This window comes from Juglans microcarpa x Juglans regia, chromosome 4S (genome assembly GCF_004785595.1).
Source record: "Juglans microcarpa x Juglans regia isolate MS1-56 chromosome 4S, Jm3101_v1.0, whole genome shotgun sequence".
Taxonomy (NCBI): domain Eukaryota; kingdom Viridiplantae; phylum Streptophyta; class Magnoliopsida; order Fagales; family Juglandaceae; genus Juglans; species Juglans microcarpa x Juglans regia.
In genome coordinates, this window is record NC_054601.1 from 17,333,762 (window position 1) to 17,352,252 (window position 18,491).

At 37.3% G+C, this 18,491-nt stretch overlaps 2 protein-coding genes across 2 annotated transcripts; both read right to left on the reverse strand.

The window, feature by feature from the left end:
• Positions 1-8,892: 8,892 nt before the first annotated feature.
• On the reverse strand, positions 8,893-12,618 carry LOC121262080 (serine/threonine-protein kinase BSK7-like). The gene is made up of 6 exons (XM_041164509.1): positions 12,530-12,618; positions 12,000-12,083; positions 11,444-11,471; positions 10,476-10,628; positions 9,541-9,654; positions 8,893-9,177 (listed from the first exon to the last, which is right to left on the reverse strand). The coding sequence occupies exons 1-6, from the start codon at positions 12,616-12,618 to the stop codon at positions 8,893-8,895; spliced, it is 753 nt and encodes a 250-aa protein (XP_041020443.1).
• Positions 12,619-14,661: 2,043 nt separating this feature from the next.
• LOC121262081 lies at positions 14,662-17,618 on the reverse strand. Its single transcript, XM_041164510.1, has 2 exons — positions 14,866-17,618; positions 14,662-14,772 (listed from the first exon to the last, which is right to left on the reverse strand). The coding sequence occupies exons 1-2, from the start codon at positions 17,616-17,618 to the stop codon at positions 14,769-14,771; spliced, it is 2,757 nt and encodes a 918-aa protein (XP_041020444.1). The 3' UTR covers positions 14,662-14,768.
• Positions 17,619-18,491: the final 873 nt, after the last annotated feature.

Genomic DNA, 18,491 nt, shown 5'->3' on the forward strand with positions numbered 1-18,491 from the left:
GCCAAAGGCCTATGGCTTGATTGACATAACCCCGGCCTTCAAAAAGGACGTCTGGAGTTCGAAACACCCCCTCCCTCAAATGTATCAAAAAAGGAAAAATAAAAAAAATAAAAAAAGTTATTTCTTGGAGTAAAGGCCAATGTGAGTACGTGACCAAATGTAAATAAAATATTAATCTAGACATCAACTCCACAATAGGGCAATAAGTTTTATTGGAAAGGAAAAAAATATAGAATACAAAAACAGGTGTTTGGCCATACCAATTGGGTTGTACATAAAATTACAAGCATTACGCATCTCCAATTCTCCCTTTGAATCCAAATAAAAAATTGAATCCTTTACACAAGCATATGAGTTGTTTCATATCATCTTTTAATTATTTCCCAAGTTCATTGTATTTTAAAAGTCAGAAACGTAAAATGAGCCAAGTTGTGATTGCAAAAGCATGGAAGGCCAATAACCCCTTGCAAACTCACTAAACCAATTGATCCAATAATGTGGCAAACGAAGGTTCCCAGATGCTGGGTGACGAACCAGACATGCAAACAATTGATAGGATCCATTTCTCTCTTAATGTTTGCTTCAGGTTGTTAAAATCTTGTGTCATTGTCCAGAAAGTGAAATGTTCGTGTTTGCTCTTTGGTGCTCGTCTTGAAGAAAAGTGATACGACAGACAGAAAAGAGACTTTCATTTAATGGCACAATGAATCTCAACAAACGGATAAAGCTCAACAAACAGATCAAGATCAAGATCAAAACAAACATGAAGATGAAGATCACGTTCACGGAAGCAAATCTAGGAAATAACAAACTCTCTGTAAATTTAAATATTTTCAAATGCTTGTAATAGATTTAGTTTATCTAGAAACATCTATAAATAAAACAACATATGATCCTCCTTAATCAAGAGAGGAAAACATTTCTTCCATCTATCTTTATTTTACCTTTTATGGTATCAAGAGCCACAAAGACATACATCTTCCATCCATGGCCTCCAACGTATCATCTGCCAGCAATTTCATCATTTCATCACAATCAAACTCACCAAAGATAACTATCTTCTTTGGCGAGCTCAATTAATCCCATACCTCCGTGGTCAAAATCTATTTGGTAACCTAGGTGGCTCTATTCCCTGCCCATCTATCACAATTCCTTCCTCTTCCAACAACTCCAGACGTCCCTAATCCCAAATACATTCACTGGTCATAACAAGATCAAATCATTCTAAGTGTCCTCCTCTCTTCCCTCGCCGAATCCCTTCTCATCCAAGTTGTTGGTCTTACAACTTCTTGAGATGTCTGGCACGCATTAGAGAAAACATTCTCTTCCACTTCCTCTGCCTGAATCCTCAACGTTCATTTCCAACTATCAACTCTTAAAAAATCATCCCTCACAATCACCGATTACTTCACCAAAGTCAAACAACTTTCAGATACTCTCTCTGCCATTAGTCATCCCCTTAGCTCCTTAGCAATCACCTCATATCTTCTTGATGGTCTCACCTCCTCATATGACTCACTTGTTACCTCTATTACCACCAGATTAGATCCCATCTCCTTTGATGACTTATATAGCTGCCTACTCACTCTTGAAAATTGTCTTGACCAATAAAACACCTCCAATGAATTCAACTTACCCTCGGCCAATATTGCCATTGTGACGCCCCCAGATTCCGCTTGGGATCAGACTGACATTCGAAGCGTCGGGACATGCAACACAAGGTTATCTGCCCCGTTCATGACATATAAGATGCAATATTCCTAACATGCTACTAGCATTATGTAATATTTGCAGCGGATAATTTTTTTTTAGCAATACTATGCACCAAACTTATAATATCCCAAATAGTTAAAACATAAACCATGCATACTTAAAACATTCCCGATTACAGCACGGGTCTCAGAAAACTGTGATATCAAAACAATGGAGACTTGGCTCTATAATTACATTGCCAAAATATACTATTGGGCTAGTTCGTTGAGTAACTCGACTAATGATGCCGGAATACTATCCAAATACCTAACTATGGAGGCTGCAAGCTCCGTGTTGCGTCTACGGCGTCTAGTCAACCTCCTTCAGTCTGCCAGTGTCTGCTCCCTGCTCTGGTCCTGACACATCGCCTACCATTCGGGAGGAATGGTAGTAGGAAACTTCCACACAGGTTAATGATGCATGCATGACAGTAAAAGCATGAATGCATAATCAAAGTCATAGGTAAGCATAGTATAACTTGACATATAACATGGCATAAGTGACATAACTTGAACTGAAACTAAAACTTAGGTTGACATGACATGATATGTACGTGAACTTAAAACATAACATGGACTAGAAACATAGTATGAATGTGAACTTGAAACATAAAATGGACTTGAAACATAACATGAACATGAATATACATAATTTGAACATGAACTTGAACATAACATGAACTTGAGCACAGCATAACATAAACGTGAACTTGAAACATAACGTTAACGTGAACGTGAACATGGCATAACATGAACGTGAACTTGAACATAACATGAACATGACATAAACATGAACTTGAAACATATTTTTGTCTCATGGGATCATCATGATTGAATAATCTTATCTTATGAGATTACCCTAATTGCGTATTCTTACCTCATGAGATTACCATGATTGATATGAATTTGAAATTTGACATGAATGTAAACTTGAACATAACATAACGTGAAACACGACTTGAACATGAAATACATGAACTTGAAATCGTATTCAATAGACTTAATTAATAAAAGTGACTATACAGGTGCTACATGGGTCCCCTTGAGCCGTGTGTCCCTGCCGATTACCGTATCACAACACATGTGTCTATACCAGTTGTGAGTGCGTTAATATGTACTCCACAGTTGTTGTGACCCCACGTATTCTACGCCTCACAATTGTTGTGTCTCACATAGTGTATGCTCCATAGTTGTTGTGGCCTCATACTTCATGTTCCACAGTTGTTGTGGCCCCATAAATTGTTTGTGCCACACTTACTGTGGACACACGAAACATAAAGTGTGACTCCACTAGCGTTAGTGCCTGGCACGCTCCGGTGACCAGCTAGTTAGGTCTCATTCGTAACCTATTGACTGTACTTCATCAACCCAGGAAATTTCACACCTATTTAGACACTCCAGCGTGAACAAAGGAGTTCCACTAGAATGTTACCATATCCTAGCGCTTAGGGTCGTGATTGACATGAATAACTTAGCTGGTATACATGACATTTCATAATGTGATGTGACATGAACGTAAGATGACAGACATGACATACTTTGAGACAAAAATATAACAGACAACATTTCATAACATGGCCTACATGTAACAGACAATATTTCAAAACATGGCATAACATGTAACAAACAACATTTCGTAACATGGCATAACATGTGACAGTGAATTTTACGTGACATGACATACATGTGATAGATAGTATACGTAATGTGACATATTTGCAACAGATAGTAACATGAGATAAAATATATTGTGTAACAGATAAGTATTTTGTAACAGAATAATTTGTGTAATAGATAAACATATGATGACATGGCATATATAACAACATACGAACATAAACTGTAGTTCCCTTACCTATCACACATACACAGTATACTGATAGTAAGTTAACAGCTAATTTACCTTGATCGTCGCATTCTACGAGAATGAAGCGCGAAATACGAGGAACTGTAAGAGGGTATTCTAAAAGTTAGAAATTTAATTACTAACAATTAGAAAAGTAAAAAGGGACAATGTAGAGTAAAATTACCATTTTACCTCTACATGTGAGAAAATGACCATTTTACCTTTAATTTAAGGATTTTACATTCTAACTCTAAAAATTACCAAAATTTACATTCCTCATGTAAATTTTGTCCTAAACTCAAATATTAACGTAGAAAAATTTAAAATCATTCACAACTATGGAAAAATCACAATGGCCGAAACATTCATAGGCCATTTCTATTGATTTTGGTTGTAATTTCTTCAATCTTCAAAATCCATGATTAAACCAAAATTTTGTAACAAGGATCTTCCTATCCTAAGTTTAAAAATACACTTAAAATATCCATTAAGAAAAGCTAATCATCAACACCAAACTTTTTGTAAAAAGACCCAAACTTTTTAACAGAAAGTAAACCCTTAAATCACAAGTTTTGACCTTAATAAAAACATCTCCAAGAATTCCAAAAAAATCAAATTTTATTTCTAACATATTCATAACATCATCCTAAGATCAACCATGCTTTAAATCATCAAACAAAAGTCACCAAAATTACAAAACAACACTTAGTCCAAAAACATAAATTTTTCTCTCAACTAACTTTGATCAATCTCTTCATCCATGGATTAAAGACATGTGATCTTCAAACAAAAACATCTCATGGTTTAAAAATATGTCTTAAAGAAGATCCAACCATCAAACTTAAAATCACATGGCTAAAACTCAATAAAACATGAATCTAACTCAAAAACATCAAATCTTAGGCCTAACCGAAATCCTCTTGTATAGAAAAATCATATCTTTAAAAATAATATTAAATATCTTCAAAATAACATCCTAACATATATATAAGAGGGTTAGGATCATCATATAAAAATATCAATATTTTTGGAATAAGATCAAACCACGAAATATTCAAACTTTCACAAAACAAAAACTGTTTTTCTATTTCCAGTTTTCAAGTTTATAGATCTAAGGAAATTTATCATCAAAAGCTTTATCCATGCAACAAAACCTCAATGAACGTTCATACACACATGCTAACAACACTCCATAAAATTTTCGGACCAAGATATGTCCATTAGCTTGGTCAAAAATTCTAAAACATAAAATACTCTCTAGTTTCACGCCCAGAATTTCCTTTCCATGGTTAAAAATACTTTTGACCAATCAAATGAGTATGGAATGAGAATAATAAGAAATTCACGGAAACTAAACTCAAAGACGAATAAATTTTATGAAGGAGTTATCATGCGAAAATACCTACAATGGGTCAAAAATCTACATGCAAAAAGACTCAGAAATCTGCCTGTGAAAGCTCTTTTGAGTTTCTCCATAAGAACGGGGTGAAGAAGTGATAAAATAGAGTAAAATGTGCCTTGCACGAATTTAGACTCCTGGAGGGGGAAGTTATGGGTTTGAAGGACCCTTGATTAGAGTTTTCTATGTGACATAAAATAGAGAATAGTGAGGGGCAAGGGCTACCTGCAACAGTTGTGAGAGATGGATGTTGATGGAGTGGATTTCTTCTTCACATCAATGCACTATTGGGTGCAGCCAATGACAGTGGATGGTCTGCTATGTGAGGGAGGAAACTTCTTCAAGAAGCTTTGACAAGGTGGCCAAATCCGTGGGCCTTGGTGGGCCCAAACCAAGTGGGCTTCAATTTGGAGTTTAAAGGGAGTTTGATTAGGGTTTGAGATCCTATCAAACCCAAAACTAATTTTTCTTAGTTCAATCCAATTTCTAAGGCTTAAAAGATTGGATAATGATGTCATAACAAGGATTTGATTAATTAATAGCATGTGGAAGTGATTTAATCAAGTGATTAAACATAATACTAGAAATCGGGTTAAAAAGGGTTTGGAGGCCAACTTTAGGGTTTGGGAAACCGTTTAGGGTTTCTGTTTTAGCCAAGCTTTTGGGATTTCAATTGGATTTCAACCATTTAGGGTTTCGCTAGGATTGAAGCCTTCATTGGTCTGGCACAATTTGGTTGATCAGATGAAACAAAGCTTTGCTTAGGTGGCATGATCTCACACCTCGATTTCCTCACAAATCTATCTAATGGTTTCTCTTTGTGCCAAGTGTCTAATACCATTCACTATGTGTGGTTAAGATCTTGCCAAGTGTCCAAATAAAACTTCTCTAACCTAATTTGGAAATTCCACACTGTAATTTTGAAAACACTGCACTAAATGCACTTATCGGTATTACTATTCACTCCAAAAAAATAAACTTAGTATTGAAAAATTCTAAATATTCATATTAATCTATAGTGAAAATTGTTTACTGAAATTCAACCCCGAAGTGCCCCTAAAAATAATTTCACAATTTCGAACAAACGTTTCGTCCGGAGTTATAAAAATTGGATATTGCGCCATAAAATCCTAAATAATCAACTGAGTCTAATGGCGTAGACCATAACGCATTCAGACACTTCTAACTACCTCAAATAATTAAACTTATATTTCTAGCATCATAGTGAGTGATAATATTGATTATGTTAACAGATTAAAACCTGCACGATTCATCGATTCGTAAATCTTAAGAGTTTTCACGAGATTCCTAAAGTCAATAGAAATTCTATCAGTGAATTTCTAATGGGCTGTTACAGCCACCTCCTACCCTAATCGAGGTCATCGTGGTTCACCTTCAAATAGAGGTGCTCCTCACTATGGCAATCAGTCGAAAGGCAGGGGGTGTGAATTCCAAAATTACTCATCTCAACAAAAGTCACCTTCAAACAGACCTCAATGTCAAATTTGCTCCAAAATTGGTCATATAGCTGCCACTTGTTGGTATAGATTCGACCAACAATTCCAATCTCCCTCCACACCCAATACTCAAGCAAACTTAGCTCAATCACACACGTCCCACCCCACCTCCTGCACCCAAATAAGATCAAATTGGCACCCTAACACTGGTGCCACCAATCACATTACCTCAAATCTCAACAACCTTTCCCTCAATGCCGATCCCTACACTGGACCTGATCAAATTCAAGTGGGCAATGGACAAGGTTTGAAAATCCTTCACACTGGCTCTTATCTTCTTTATTCAACTTCAAAATCTTTCTTTGTCAATGGAATCTTACATGCTCTTGAAATAAAAAAGAACTTACTATCAGTTTCTCAATTCACAGACGATAATAACGTTTATTTTGAATTTCACCCCTCATTTTTCTATGTCAAGGATCCATCCTCGGGAGCTATTCTCCTCCAATGATCGAGTAAAAATAGCCTTTATCCTCTGCATACTCTCGCATCTCCCTCCACCAGTCTAGCTTCTTACATTGGCGAAAGAGTTTCGGTTCCACAATGGCATCGACGCCTCGGACACTTTACTTTACGCACAGTGAAAGAAATCCTCTCAAAGCATCATCTAGCAGTCACCAATAATATAAGTTTTCCAGTTTGTCATGCTTGTCAATTAGGGAAAAGTCATAAATTACCTTTTCATTTGTCAAATTCTATTTCATCTACTCCCTTTGAGTTAATATTTATGGATGTATGGGAGCCCTCACCCACCGAATCTGTTCATGGAAATAAATATTACTTAAACATCATTGATGATTTTTCTAAATTCATATGGCTCTTCCTTATCAATGCAAAATCAAAAGTTGCACATACCTTCATCAATTTCCAACTTCAAATCGAACGCTACTTTGATTGCAAAATCAAAAGCGTACAAACTAATTTCGGAGGCAAACTCAGGCTTTAAAATCACATCTCCTTCACTCCGGCATCATCCATCGTCTATCTTGCCTACACACTCATGAACAAAATGGGTCTGTCGAGTGCCATCATCGCCACATCGTAGAGACTAGCCTCACCCTAATGGCCACTACATCTATCCCCCACCAATATTGGGATGATGCCTTCACCACTGCCACCTATCTCATAAATCTCCTTCCTTGCCCCATCATTCAACACAAAACTCCACTTGAACTTCTCTTAAAAAAAACTCCAAGCTATACCCTCCTCCATACCTTCGGGTGCACCTGCTAGCCCTATCTTTGTCCATACAACTCAAACAAAATGGATTACCGCTCAGATCTCTGTGTCTTCCTTGACTACAGCCCCAACCATCAAGGATATCATTGCCTGCAACAGTCATCAGGCCGAATCTTTATCTCTAGGCTTGTGTATAATTTCAGTCCACTAGATTGAAAGGCTTTCACCAATTACCAGGTATTGACTATGATGCTACCTTCAGTCCAGTGGTAAAACCCATGACCATTCGAACTATTCTCTCTTTTGAAATGTCACAAAATTGGCCCATTCGACAACTAGATGTCAAAAATGCCTTTTTACAAGGAAACCTACAAGAAATAGTTTACATGTCCCAACCTCCCAGATTCTCTGATCCATCATGTCCTGAGTATGTTTGTCGTCTTGACAAATCTCTTTATGGACTCAAACAAGCACCTCGAGCTTTGTTCTCAAGACTCAGCAATAAACTGGTAGAAATGGGCTTTACTGCCTCCAAGGCCGATACTTCTTTATTCATTTTCAAGTCAAAACATGCCGTCATCTTTTTTACTCATATATGTTGATGACATCATCATAATTGGGCCTCACCAATCTCTTTTACACTCAATCATCACAAATCTTCAGCAAGATTTCGCCCTAAAAGATCTTGGGCCGCTTGACTATTTTCTGGGTATTGAGGCCCTATAGGATGATCGTTGACTTTTTCTCTCACAACAAAAGTATATTCTTGACCTGCGCAAGAAAACCAATATGCTACATGCAAAGCTGGTGAACTCCCCTATGTCCACAACAACCAACTTATCACTCTTCAATGGTGATCCTTTAAGTGATCCAACTCTTTATCGTAGCACAGTTGGGTGTCTCCAGTATCTCTTATTTACAAGACCCGACCTCGCATTTGTCGTCAGCAAAGTGTGCCAGTTCATGCAGCGTCCCACGATAGACCATTGGACCACTGTCAAACAAATTATTCGCTATCTCCAACAAACTATCCACCACGGCATTCTCATCTACCGCACCTCATCCACATAAATACATGCCTTCTCTAACATCGATTGGGTCGATTGTCCTGATGACAGAAGATCTGTAAGTGGCTATTGTATATACCCTGGTTCGAATTTAATATCCTGGATCTCTCGCAAACAACTAATGGTATCACGTTCAAGTTCTGAAGCCGAATATCGTGTGGCTGCCAATACGTGAAGCAGTTGCATTCTTTTTAGTTTCAAGGATAGAACCCTCTTTGAGCGCTACTTGTGCTTCATTCTCCCTTTCCAACGCCAAAAGAGCAGTAGCTTGTAAATAAGATGCAAAATGCCAGACGGGAGATATTACTTGGGCTCGCATTGCATCATTAAGAGCTTCCTGTGGCATATCACTCGTGAGATAGCATAGACTACGGCGTGCAAAAACCGTTGGGGAAAGCATGGTTCCAACTTCAATGAACTGCAATTAAATGAAAAAAATTGTCAAGCAAATGCTGCAAATTCTCCAATCATATTTGATGCACAATTGCAGAGAAATTATTCGTTGTACACCACAAAAATCTGCCAAAACATTTTAGTACACAACTTTCTGGTGGACTGCCCAGAAATACATTTGCATAGACAACCCCCAGATAAATGAAGCTGGTTTTTTTTTTTTTTTTCAAATTCAAATAAAACAAAGGAACTTGATGTTTTACTTTGTTCATCCATGTTTGTACCCAATGAAAAAAGATATAGGTTTGGTTTGCAAGCAATAGGACTGCCATTTGTAGACATTCACCCAGAAAAGTAAGCAATTCAAAGCAGCAGTTAATCATTTGACCTGGGTGTAGCATTCAATTGCAGCTCTGAGATCTTTATGCTGAAAAGCAACATCGCCCTTCTTTTTTGAGTTCAATGTTTCCTGCATCTGGTTGGTCCACATCTGGAATGAGAGCTGCATCAGAAAGATGGTATGAAAAAGTAATCAGCAGACCATACACCACGTACAACTTTCATTTATGTCCATAAATGGTTGAGGAGAAAGCGTGGGTGTATTTAAATTCAACAAACCACAAATACACATGGACTAATGCTCAATTTTTATGTTTTTTTATGTTGGAACCACTCCAAGGCATGGCTCTTCGGACTCACCCTTGCAGAGTAAACCCCAGTTTCATCACTGCACCCTCGAAAGTTTCCTTTCACGAAACTGGTTAAATCGTAGACTTTTCACCATGGGGTGTGGCCCTAAAGGATTGCTTGCACCTATGATGTGTTGAACTTTGGACCTTGAAGGGAGTGATATCCCAAGACCAAGGTCTTCACCACTTGGGCCAACCCCTTGGAGTTTGCTCAATTTTTATGTTTTAACTAAGCAAGAAAGTACTTGCCATTGAAAACAATCATGAGGAGAATTATCACTGCTGATTCAGTGCAGCTCAGCAATGTGACAATTAAGTACCAAGTTTACCACCAACTCTTGACACCAAAATCACAGCTAGATGGTCAAGAGTATGTACAATCAAAAGTAATAAAGATATAACTTAAAACCAGAGTGGTGTATTAATATCTTAAATTATGAAAATAATAGACAGCAGAGATGAAAATCAGACTCAACACCTAACAGAAATTGCATTTCTTTATTAGTGGAATTTCCAAAATATTGCCATGCTTCAAGAACAAAAGTTTTTTCCTGATTATGTACAGAAGCATTAAAAGCCCAAATGATTCGTACAGATCATTCAGTAATCCCTGCTGGTGTCATTAAAAAAAAACCTCAGTTGCAGCACCTTCATCATTCTTATACCCAATCTTTTCCAAGATCTCATGTATGGCGGTCAAATCCATTCTTGGACAAGCTTCACCAAGTGGCGACAGATGGAAAGATTCAGCACCATGGGGTACACCCATCAATACATGAGATGGGACCTGCAGACCAATTTCCAAAAGTTCATTAGAGCTAATGAAATAGCGCCCATCAACATTCAACAAATAATAAAACGAATGAATTATAATCAGAGACAGATGGTGGGAAACGTTCTGATATCCTTGGCACAGTCTTTATCAGAATATTTTCATCCAAATGGTCGCGCTGTCTTTAGTTTTTGAAGTTCAAAAGGGTTTATCCAGAAGAAAAAACAAATGTAAAAGGATTTAAGTAAAAGATGGGTTGTCAAAGGTACCATATTTGATAGAATAAGATTTATAAGTGTTCACAGTTGCAGAAAGAATAATATGTGCAACTTCCTAAAAACAAAAGACAGCCTGTTGGGGTATATGTGGAGACTGGTTTGGAGCTGAAAAAGTGTTTGCTGAAAGTTGGCTCGAGCCAAGTTCGCTCGACTTCGCTCGACAGACCGCTCGAGCGAAGACAAGTCAGAGAGGTTCGCTCGAGTCTCGCTCGACACTCCGCTCGAGCGAGACACAATCCCTAGTGTTCGCTTGACACTCCGCTCGAGCCAATGTCATATTAGACTTGTGTTGTACGGTCAGAAGTATATTTTGAGAGAGAACAATTGTCTTGTGAGTGCATATTGTGTGAGAGAGCAAAAGCCCTAGAGAGTGTGAGTTGAGATTGAGTGATTGTAATCTCCTCCGAACAATAAGATTTCTGCAGCTCCTGTGGACGTAGGCAATTTGCCGAACCACGTAAATACTGTGTCGTGTTCTTGATTGTGTTGCTTTTACTTTATTTGTCATCGTTGGTGTGTGTACTTTGCATAGTATTTCACAACACAGCCAGCCTCAGAGTCATTCTGAAGAGGAACCCACCTAAGAAGAATTAGATGTGTTTGGATGTTAAGATGAGTTTAGATGTATTTATAGGAAGTTGAAAAAGGTTGTGAGATTTACATGTAAACAGATATTGAGTTGAAAAAAGTTGTGGGTCTCATATGTAATAGCAATTATGAGAATGATTATTTTAAACCCCAACTTAAAAAAAAAAAAAAATTAGTGGATTGAATTACTGGCAAATGTATCTGTTGAAGGAAAACATCACCATCTCCCCTCTCACATCTTTCATATTCATAAGTAGTTGCAAGATAGAATTAAATATTTATATATTTTTATAAGTAATAAAATTATGAAATCAAGATGTCTGAGCCTGGGTACGAATTAAATATTTATTTTTAAATGTTTCAACTCATGAGTAGTGGATTTGGTTATTACTGGATCATATTGAATTTCATCTAGTGTAGACTCATGCAACAACATCAAAGAAAAGCTAGTTCAACAAACTTACAATGAAATAAGTGCTTTGCTAATGTATCATTGGGCATGCATTCAGCAACAAGTAACCTCTCATCACCTTCAAAGCAACAACCAAGTAGATTTGCCAGCCTATATATGGTTCCGGAGCTGACCGACAGTCCTGGCTTCTTCCTGAATTAGTACGAGTTTAAGTTTATGAGCTCAATATGGGAACAAATGTAGAATAATGCATTGGTCACAAATTATATGTTTGGACTGAACACAAGTATTTCTCAAGAGAATGAGCAGAATGGATTGGAGTTTAAACTGGATTAGTAAGTCATGATTATAATTAATTGATGGAAGAGGTGGCAGCTCTTGAATTGCCAAAGACTAAAGGGCCATTTGGATAGTGAGATGAGATGGTTTGTGAATGGTAGTGAGATTGTTGAGTTGAAATAAGTTGAAATGAGTTGTATTGAGTTGAAGGCAAAGAGTTGCCAAGCACAACATGATTAAAAAAACTCTAAAGGAGAACAATTACATGGCAAGAATGAGGAGAAACAAAAGTCACCTTGATGATTATAAATGAATGGGACATGTGTAGGTGATAAGTTTAACAAGGTCATCCTACTTGCCATGAACGAGTTGTCACAGTCGCAATTTCCCGTTCTGTTACATCCTTTCTAGCATGTGGAGGATTTAGATATTTTGTCCACAACTTCATTTCAACTCAAAAAGCTTCCCTTCCTATATATACTGAAAAACACAACTCCAAGTTGCTTCTCCAGTCATTGTAATCTAGGATCAGGATTAACTGGTAGTGTATAAATTTTAGACTTACTAGGCAAGGGGATAGAATTTTGCTTTTTCATAGAGCAGGTGAACTCTCACACACTAGCAAATGGCTGGGACAAGGTGCACTAATTGCGTTCATGCAAAGTCGAAATAAATTTAAATAGATCAACATCTGTGATACAACTAAAAAAGAGGCATAGGAACAAAACTTACATTCTAATCTACATCACACAATGGACAGTGATTTGTATGTGATTTTTATTACTCTTTTATTTATGAAAAGTCTTAGTTCTTCTTCAATACTATTGATTTTATTTTAATTCTATATATTTTTCTTTATTTTCTTGGATTTGAAGGAATGATAAAATTTAGTACAAAAGAAGAGATTATTGATCCAGATCAACGAGAGACAAAAAGATCTGAAGAGAGCCAAGAAGATTTAGGTGAGGAAACTGAATGACGACCAGAATTGGCGACAAGAGTTAGGCGATGAGCGAGATAGTTTATCTCTTGGACGAGAAGACTTGACGACAAGGCTCTGGATGGCTAGATTGGGTGACCAGTCTAACCGACCAACTTAAAAGATTAACATAAATGATATCGTGGACAACAACTAACAAAGGGTTTGAAAGTAATTTTGATCAAGAAAATGAGAAAGAAATTACAGAAGGAATCCACAAGAAGTCCAAATACGAAATACACTAGGAGACAGCCTGGACATGTTTGAGTGTTTCAATCATAACTTTCTATTTACATATCCGATGGATGGATTCTGGATGAGTTGGAAAGCTATCTTAAAGGGCTACAACTTTGTCTCTAATAAGAATTTCTAAATTTTGACTCCTGGAACGTGTACGAGGCTGCCAAAATTAGTCCTAAAAGTTAAGCGACTTTTTAGGCGGAAATCATAAAAACATTAGGCTTTCTTTTATACCATATTTAAGCATATCATTAGCATGAAATTAAGGGGAGAATTTGAGTTTTAGAGTCTAATATTTCATAGTTTATTATTTAAGTTTCTTTCAAGGAGGCGGATCTGGGGAGTAGAGGCAAGAGCCGCATGCTTCATCAACCAACTCCAATGAAGAACACTAGTTTTATTCTTTTTCTTTTCAATTTCATTATGCACTAATTTTATTTTCTAGAGTTTTGATGTAGTCTAGCATTGAATACATAATTTATATTCTAAGTTATTATATTTTCAATATTTCTATGATTGAGTGTTTATTCCTTATTTTTAATGCTTGCAATTTTCTAACTAATTATTGTTAGATCTATTGAATCGCAATATGATCGAGAGATGATTTGCGATTAGAGCTCTAGGATTAAGCACTATTAGTTGAGCGAAAATAGAGATACTTTATCGTGATTAGTGTGATTTTCAAGAAAAATACAAAGAACTTAATGAGTCTCCAATTAGTTAAATTCACATAAAAATATGGAGTTATTAATTGAAAATATTATTAATATTGTTCGAGAGAAAATATTGAATAGTTAATAGATTTTTATCATTAACTTGAGATAATTGAAATTCTATAACCATAAAGAATAAATTGTGTGGAATTCGCTAGGTAAAATCATACGCTCTAAATCTATTCTTATTATTTTTAAAAATATAAAATTTAATGCTATTTTCTTCAATTTAGTTTATAATCTATTCTTCAAATTTTGGTTTTTCAAACAATAATTAATTTAATAAATTTTAATATTCAATAACATAATTATTCTCTATGGATTCGAACTCTGTTTTCTTTTAAAAACATTTTACTACTTGCTATAATTTTGTGCAGTTGTAGGCATGTTTAGTATAACAGAGAGTTATGACTTGCCAGGATTTGTATATTTATATTCTGAGACTTGTCCCTGCAATTCCAAGCAGCACTAGAAATATTCTTCACTCGTGGCAACACGTGGCTTTGCTGATATAAGTCTCTGTGAAACCTCAGCAGTCGCTGATTGATTAGATGAACAAGGTTTATGGGCATCAGCATTGTGACTCTAGTTTAAGTAGCACTTCCGATTCGCGATTTTCATCTAGTGATGCCAAAGCAAGTAGTGTGAGTGCTGAAACTAAAAGAATCATGTAATAGGCAGATAGGGCATATCTACTTTGTAATTGGCAGTTTTTGCCCCTTCTTTGATCAATAATACTTGTTTACTTATAAAAAAAAATCATGTAGATTGCTTTTGGAATTTGGTCAGAGAGCAAAATTCCTGATATAAACTAAAACCATCTTGCCATTTGGACCATTGCCTCTTCAGAATATTGTATGCCTTCAATTCATTTTGCCCGGTGTTCATGACACAAGCATCAAACCTCAGGTCGGTGGAGCACAGATCATCAAACAGTTCGGGCACACCAGTTTCCATCTTTCCGGGAGGAACATGCTTCTTCTCGTGAACTTTAAAAATCAGGATATCAAGATTCTTATCACTGAAGGTATTGCACATTGTGTAATCCATGGTAGAGTATTTAAATGCAGCTGGAGTATATAAACAGAAAGGTTTCGGTTTTTCAGAGCTGCCCCGCGTCTCTTCTCTGTCATCAGCAAGGGAGACAGTACCATCTTCACGAAGCTCACAACCAGAATCTGGCACAGCCAATTCACTGGCCACCTGCTTGACTTCATCACATCTCAGGCTAAATTCCTTCTCTAAAGAAAATCCATCCATTCCTTCCAAATCTGAGTAGCCATTACGATACTCATGTAGTGCAAGTAGAATTGGAAGAGGAAGTACTGGACCAACAAGAGCATCATCTCGCTGCACTTTCCGTGACCATTTATTGCTTCGGTGTGAAGGCTTTCTTAGGAAGAAAGGAGGCAATTGAGGTAGGTCTGGAACAACTAGAAATTCCAAAGCTACCTTTTTCTGGTCCACTAGTACTTCAAGGAACTCAGGGTAGTAGGAATAGGCCAGTTGCAAAAGTTCTATTGGCAGGCCTGCCCATAGTCTCCTCAAAGCAACCTCGTGTATGCTCGCTGGCAAGCTTATGTCATCAAAAGCAACTGCAACTGCGGGAGATGATCTCAATCGACCAAAGCCACAAGCCTTCAACTTCTCACATAAGATTTCATGAGCTTCTGTACTAAAGGTTTCCTTCTCTCGAGGACCCTTTTGATGATTTTTAATTTTCGAATCCAGGACTTTAGTAAGGTTACCATTCAAATATGCAGATAGGTTATCAAAGTTCAGGTACTTAAATCTTCTGGGAAATCTATATTCCCCATCTTCCGTGGTAAAAAGGAAATTATCTTCAAATTGCAAAAATTCTCTGTGAAATTCTTTCAACTTCTTCACAGAATCCCACGAGGCACAGTATCTTTGTAATTCAAGCTTTCCTGAAGACATAAGCCTTATCAGTGTAAAACCACCGAATTCATCAGACTCGGCAAGCAGTGCAGATAGACCTTTGTTTAGGATGCCAAAGCCCAAAACTATCTCTTTCTTTTGCTGCCAATCAATCCATTCAGGAAGATCATCCTTCAAAATCTCCTCCCTTACAAGACAACTTCCACATCTGCATTCACGACCAGACAATAACAGGTCCATAGGGAGCTCCCATGCATAAATGGTTTCTGAAATTTCTGAAATTTCAGACGCAATGTTTCCTCGAGGGGCTGGTAAAGCAGGTCCATAGCAAAAGAGATTAAACTCACAATTCCAAAACGATCCTAATATAATGCAAAAACCTGATTCAGAAGCCCACTGATACGTTTCATTCCTTGAGTTTGATCTCAACTCAGACAATCTAAACACGTCAATGTAGCACGGTTTATCAAGACCATGAGCCCATTGCAACACCGGCATCATCGGTTTCCGCACATCACAAAGGAGCAACAAACTATGGGAAGCCAATGCAAAATGAAAGCCATCAGAACCAGCAATCATAAAACAAAGGAACCTTTCATTTTCAACCGATGCATAATTACTTAACATCTCAACCTTGGCTAAACAGATCACGACGCATTCATCAAGCCTCAAATCAACTAAAAACACAGCATCGGACCGAGCAACAATCAAGATCTTACAATGCCAACTGAACTCACAACCCAACCATTTGCGACTCCCCGAAGTACCCGACTCATCATCCCAAGAAACTCGCAACCTAGTCCCTCTAAAACGCGCACTCGGGGCAAAACTTTTCAAACAAGGCTCCAAATCGAACAAGAACAATGAGCCACTCTCCAACAAAACCACACTCTCCTCTGGCACATACGGACTCCAACAAGCACAAACCACAGAGCAACTCTTGAAAACCTTACTACCTAAGCAAACCAAACTCGGGCTATCCCAATTCAAGCCAATCTCTTTAACCTTCACAGCAAACCAATGCACAGAGTACAACGTAGAAACCATCAAATACCCAACAATAGCAGAGGACCCAAAACTTGATTCAACCATGGGGTTCACCGAGATATTGTTAATCCGGTACTCAAACCCAGTCTTTTCCCTGAAGACGCTGCCCTTCTTATCGACCCGAACGTCAAAACTGGAACCCGAACCATCCAACAATAATACCAAGAATCCGACTTGCTCAAAATTGACACCAGTAGGGAAGAAAACAATGACAGACTTGGAATTGGGTTGCTGAAGGAAGGAGAGGCGGTTGTGAAGGAGGTGAGAAGCGGCGTCATTTTGATGGGCAGCGTGGTGCCCGACGAGGGAGGAGACAGAGGAGGAAGTTGTGGGGGGGATGGACGAGTTGAGGAGGAATTTGGGAAGAGAGAGGTGGGGAGGAGAAGAGAGAGAGTGAGGCAAGAGAGACTGCGAGGAGAAGAGGTGCGTTAGGGTTTGGGGCTTTGGGTTGAAAACCAGTGGACCCAGAGCTTGTCTGGATGAAGGGCCTGAGAGGAGGAGAGGAGGAGTAAAGACTGCGGAGACCGGGAAGACGGCCTTCCACTCTGATGAGCACTCCAATGACTCCATTGTTAGCATTGGAGAGGTTGATTCAAAAAGAACATCATAGAAAGGACGAGGAGCCGGAAGAAGACGTTCGGTTTTAAAAAGAGTTCGGTCCTTGACTACGTATCCAACAAGCCAGAAATCCACAAAATATAAAATACAGATATAATAAATTAATAATCCTCCAAAATTAAGTACTTTTAAAAATCAATCTAAAGAAAATAAACTCCACACTATTACATATTTTTTAAAATCTCACAAATTCACTTATATCGCCCGACACTTATCTCACTTTTTTGTTATAATCCTGTCACGTAACATCTATTCCAACCACAACTATCAAATAAATCTAAAAAAATAGATATAAACGAATGAGTCTACCGACTCAATAGGCAACGAAGTTATATTAATGTGTAAATGTAAGCCAATTAAAGAATATAGAAACAAACAATCAATAATAGCGGTTGGGACTGAAAGTGGGCTGGTCTGGATCACCGGACCCAAAAAAGTCTAGGCCGGTTTCGATCCTAAGAAACTAAGGGTTTGGGTCTTCGGTTCGGTACCGAGTTGGGGGATTTTCAGACCAGACCGGACTGATCGAAAATATAAAATTAATTTTTTATATATTTTTTTATATAAAAATTGTATAATAAATTATATAATTTTCATCTAACCTACCTAATGTACAATATAAAATTTTGAATATGTAATTACAAATTTACAAATTAATATTCTATTACTTGTATATTACCAATTAACCTATCATCAATTCACCATTAAGTAATTATTAACATCTACATCTATCTAAAGTTATTGGATAACTTTTTTTTAAGATATCTAAGTTGTAAGTAAACATAAAGCAATTAAAAATAACTAATGTAAAGTGTAATTAACTAA

Excerpts from the sequence above, each read along its gene's own strand:
- LOC121262080 (XM_041164509.1), bottom strand. The coding sequence starts at position 12,618 with ATGAAGTTGTGGACAAAATATCTAAATCCTCCACATGCTAGAAAGGAT. Across the intron at positions 12,084-12,529 it reads ACTGTGACAACTCGTTCATG|GAAGAAGCCAGGACTGTCGG; the intron begins GCAAGTAGGATG and ends GTACTAATTCAG. Across the intron at positions 9,178-9,540 it reads CAATTGAATGCTACACCCAG|TTCATTGAAGTTGGAACCAT; the intron begins GTCAAATGATTA and ends ATTTAATTGCAG.
- LOC121262081 (XM_041164510.1), bottom strand. The coding sequence starts at position 17,618 with ATGGAGTCATTGGAGTGCTCATCAGAGTGGAAGGCCGTCTTCCCGGTC.